General features: G+C 34.2%; 1 protein-coding gene across 1 annotated transcript in view; it reads left to right on the top strand.

Annotated features, from left to right (window-relative positions):
* The window catches only part of LOC119587194 (general transcription factor IIE subunit 1-like), a gene marked incomplete in the record, with an annotated part of 16429 nt that extends 15370 nt beyond the window's left edge, over positions 1–1059 (top strand). Inside the window, 1 exon segment of the mRNA XM_037935960.1 lies at positions 91–1059. Within this exon segment, the coding sequence (XP_037791888.1) occupies positions 91–269 (179 nt within the window).
* Positions 1060–1092: the final 33 nt, after the last annotated feature.

Here is a 1092-nt window from a genome sequence, read left to right as displayed (position 1 = left end):
GGATTATTTTTGTGAAAAAAAGTTGTTTGAAAGATTTCACTTATCAATTGCTTAGTAGTAATCTACCTAATTTATTAACTCTTCTCCCAGTATCGGACACGGAAATCATGGACTCAGAGGAAGATGATTCAGTGCCCATGGTGAGTGTGGCAGGAACAAAGGTGGCTATTACAGAAGTGGACAACACCCTTATCTCAAAGATGACTCAAGAGGAAAAGAATGCATACATGCTAACCTACCAAGATTATGTGGGTTCCTTAGATGATTAAGCACATCACATTAGTTGATTCTTTACTCCCTAGTATCAGGTAAAGACTTATTTATGAATGTGGAGTGGAGGGGGGGGGGGGGGGTATCAGCACCCAAGTGCATAAGTCTGTTACTTTTTTGTTTTCTGGCATTAGCAAGAAACACCTTGTTATATGTATTTTGTAAAACATTGCCCAGCTGTCTCTTAAGCATTTTTTCCATTCTAGAATCCTTTATGTTTGGTAAATTTTGTCACTCCTTGTGCAGGTATTTGATTATTAGTGATTCAAGTATGTAAGAGCCTGAAGTGAGTGAATCATTAGTAAATCCAATGCAATAATATACAGGTGATCCATTAGTATAGTTAGTTTATAGCTCAAACAATTTTGCATTCTGCTAAATAACATTCCCTTCCTCCTTATGTTTGTGAATTAAATTCTTTAATGTGACATTTGTGTCAGAGTGGCATGTCTTTACTTTAGAATCAGTTGGAGATGTATGGTTTTTATTTCTTTAAGAATTAGATTTTTGTTAGACTAACTGTATTAATCCTAGTGCCATTTTTCAAATTGATAAAGCTGTTGTAAGTAAATACGTAACTGAAATAAAGCTTATGTGACGTATGGCTAGTTTGTGGCACTTGCTCTAAAGTGAAGTTGTATCTGAGCATATTGTTTAGAATGCAGTTGATGTACATCAGCTTTGATAGACAAAAGGAATGGTCTGATATATATATCAGAATGATTTAATGATATATGTGTATGAAGTTTTCCAAAGATTTATTTTAATAAACAGTTTTTGACAACAGGACAGATGACTTTTTCTTTTAATTCCTCTTAGTCA

The sequence above is a fragment of the Penaeus monodon genome, chromosome 22 (assembly GCF_015228065.2).
Source record: "Penaeus monodon isolate SGIC_2016 chromosome 22, NSTDA_Pmon_1, whole genome shotgun sequence".
Taxonomy (NCBI): domain Eukaryota; kingdom Metazoa; phylum Arthropoda; class Malacostraca; order Decapoda; family Penaeidae; genus Penaeus; species Penaeus monodon.
Note: the sequence above shows the minus strand (reverse complement) of the source record. Positions and strands in the feature narration are given on the sequence as shown.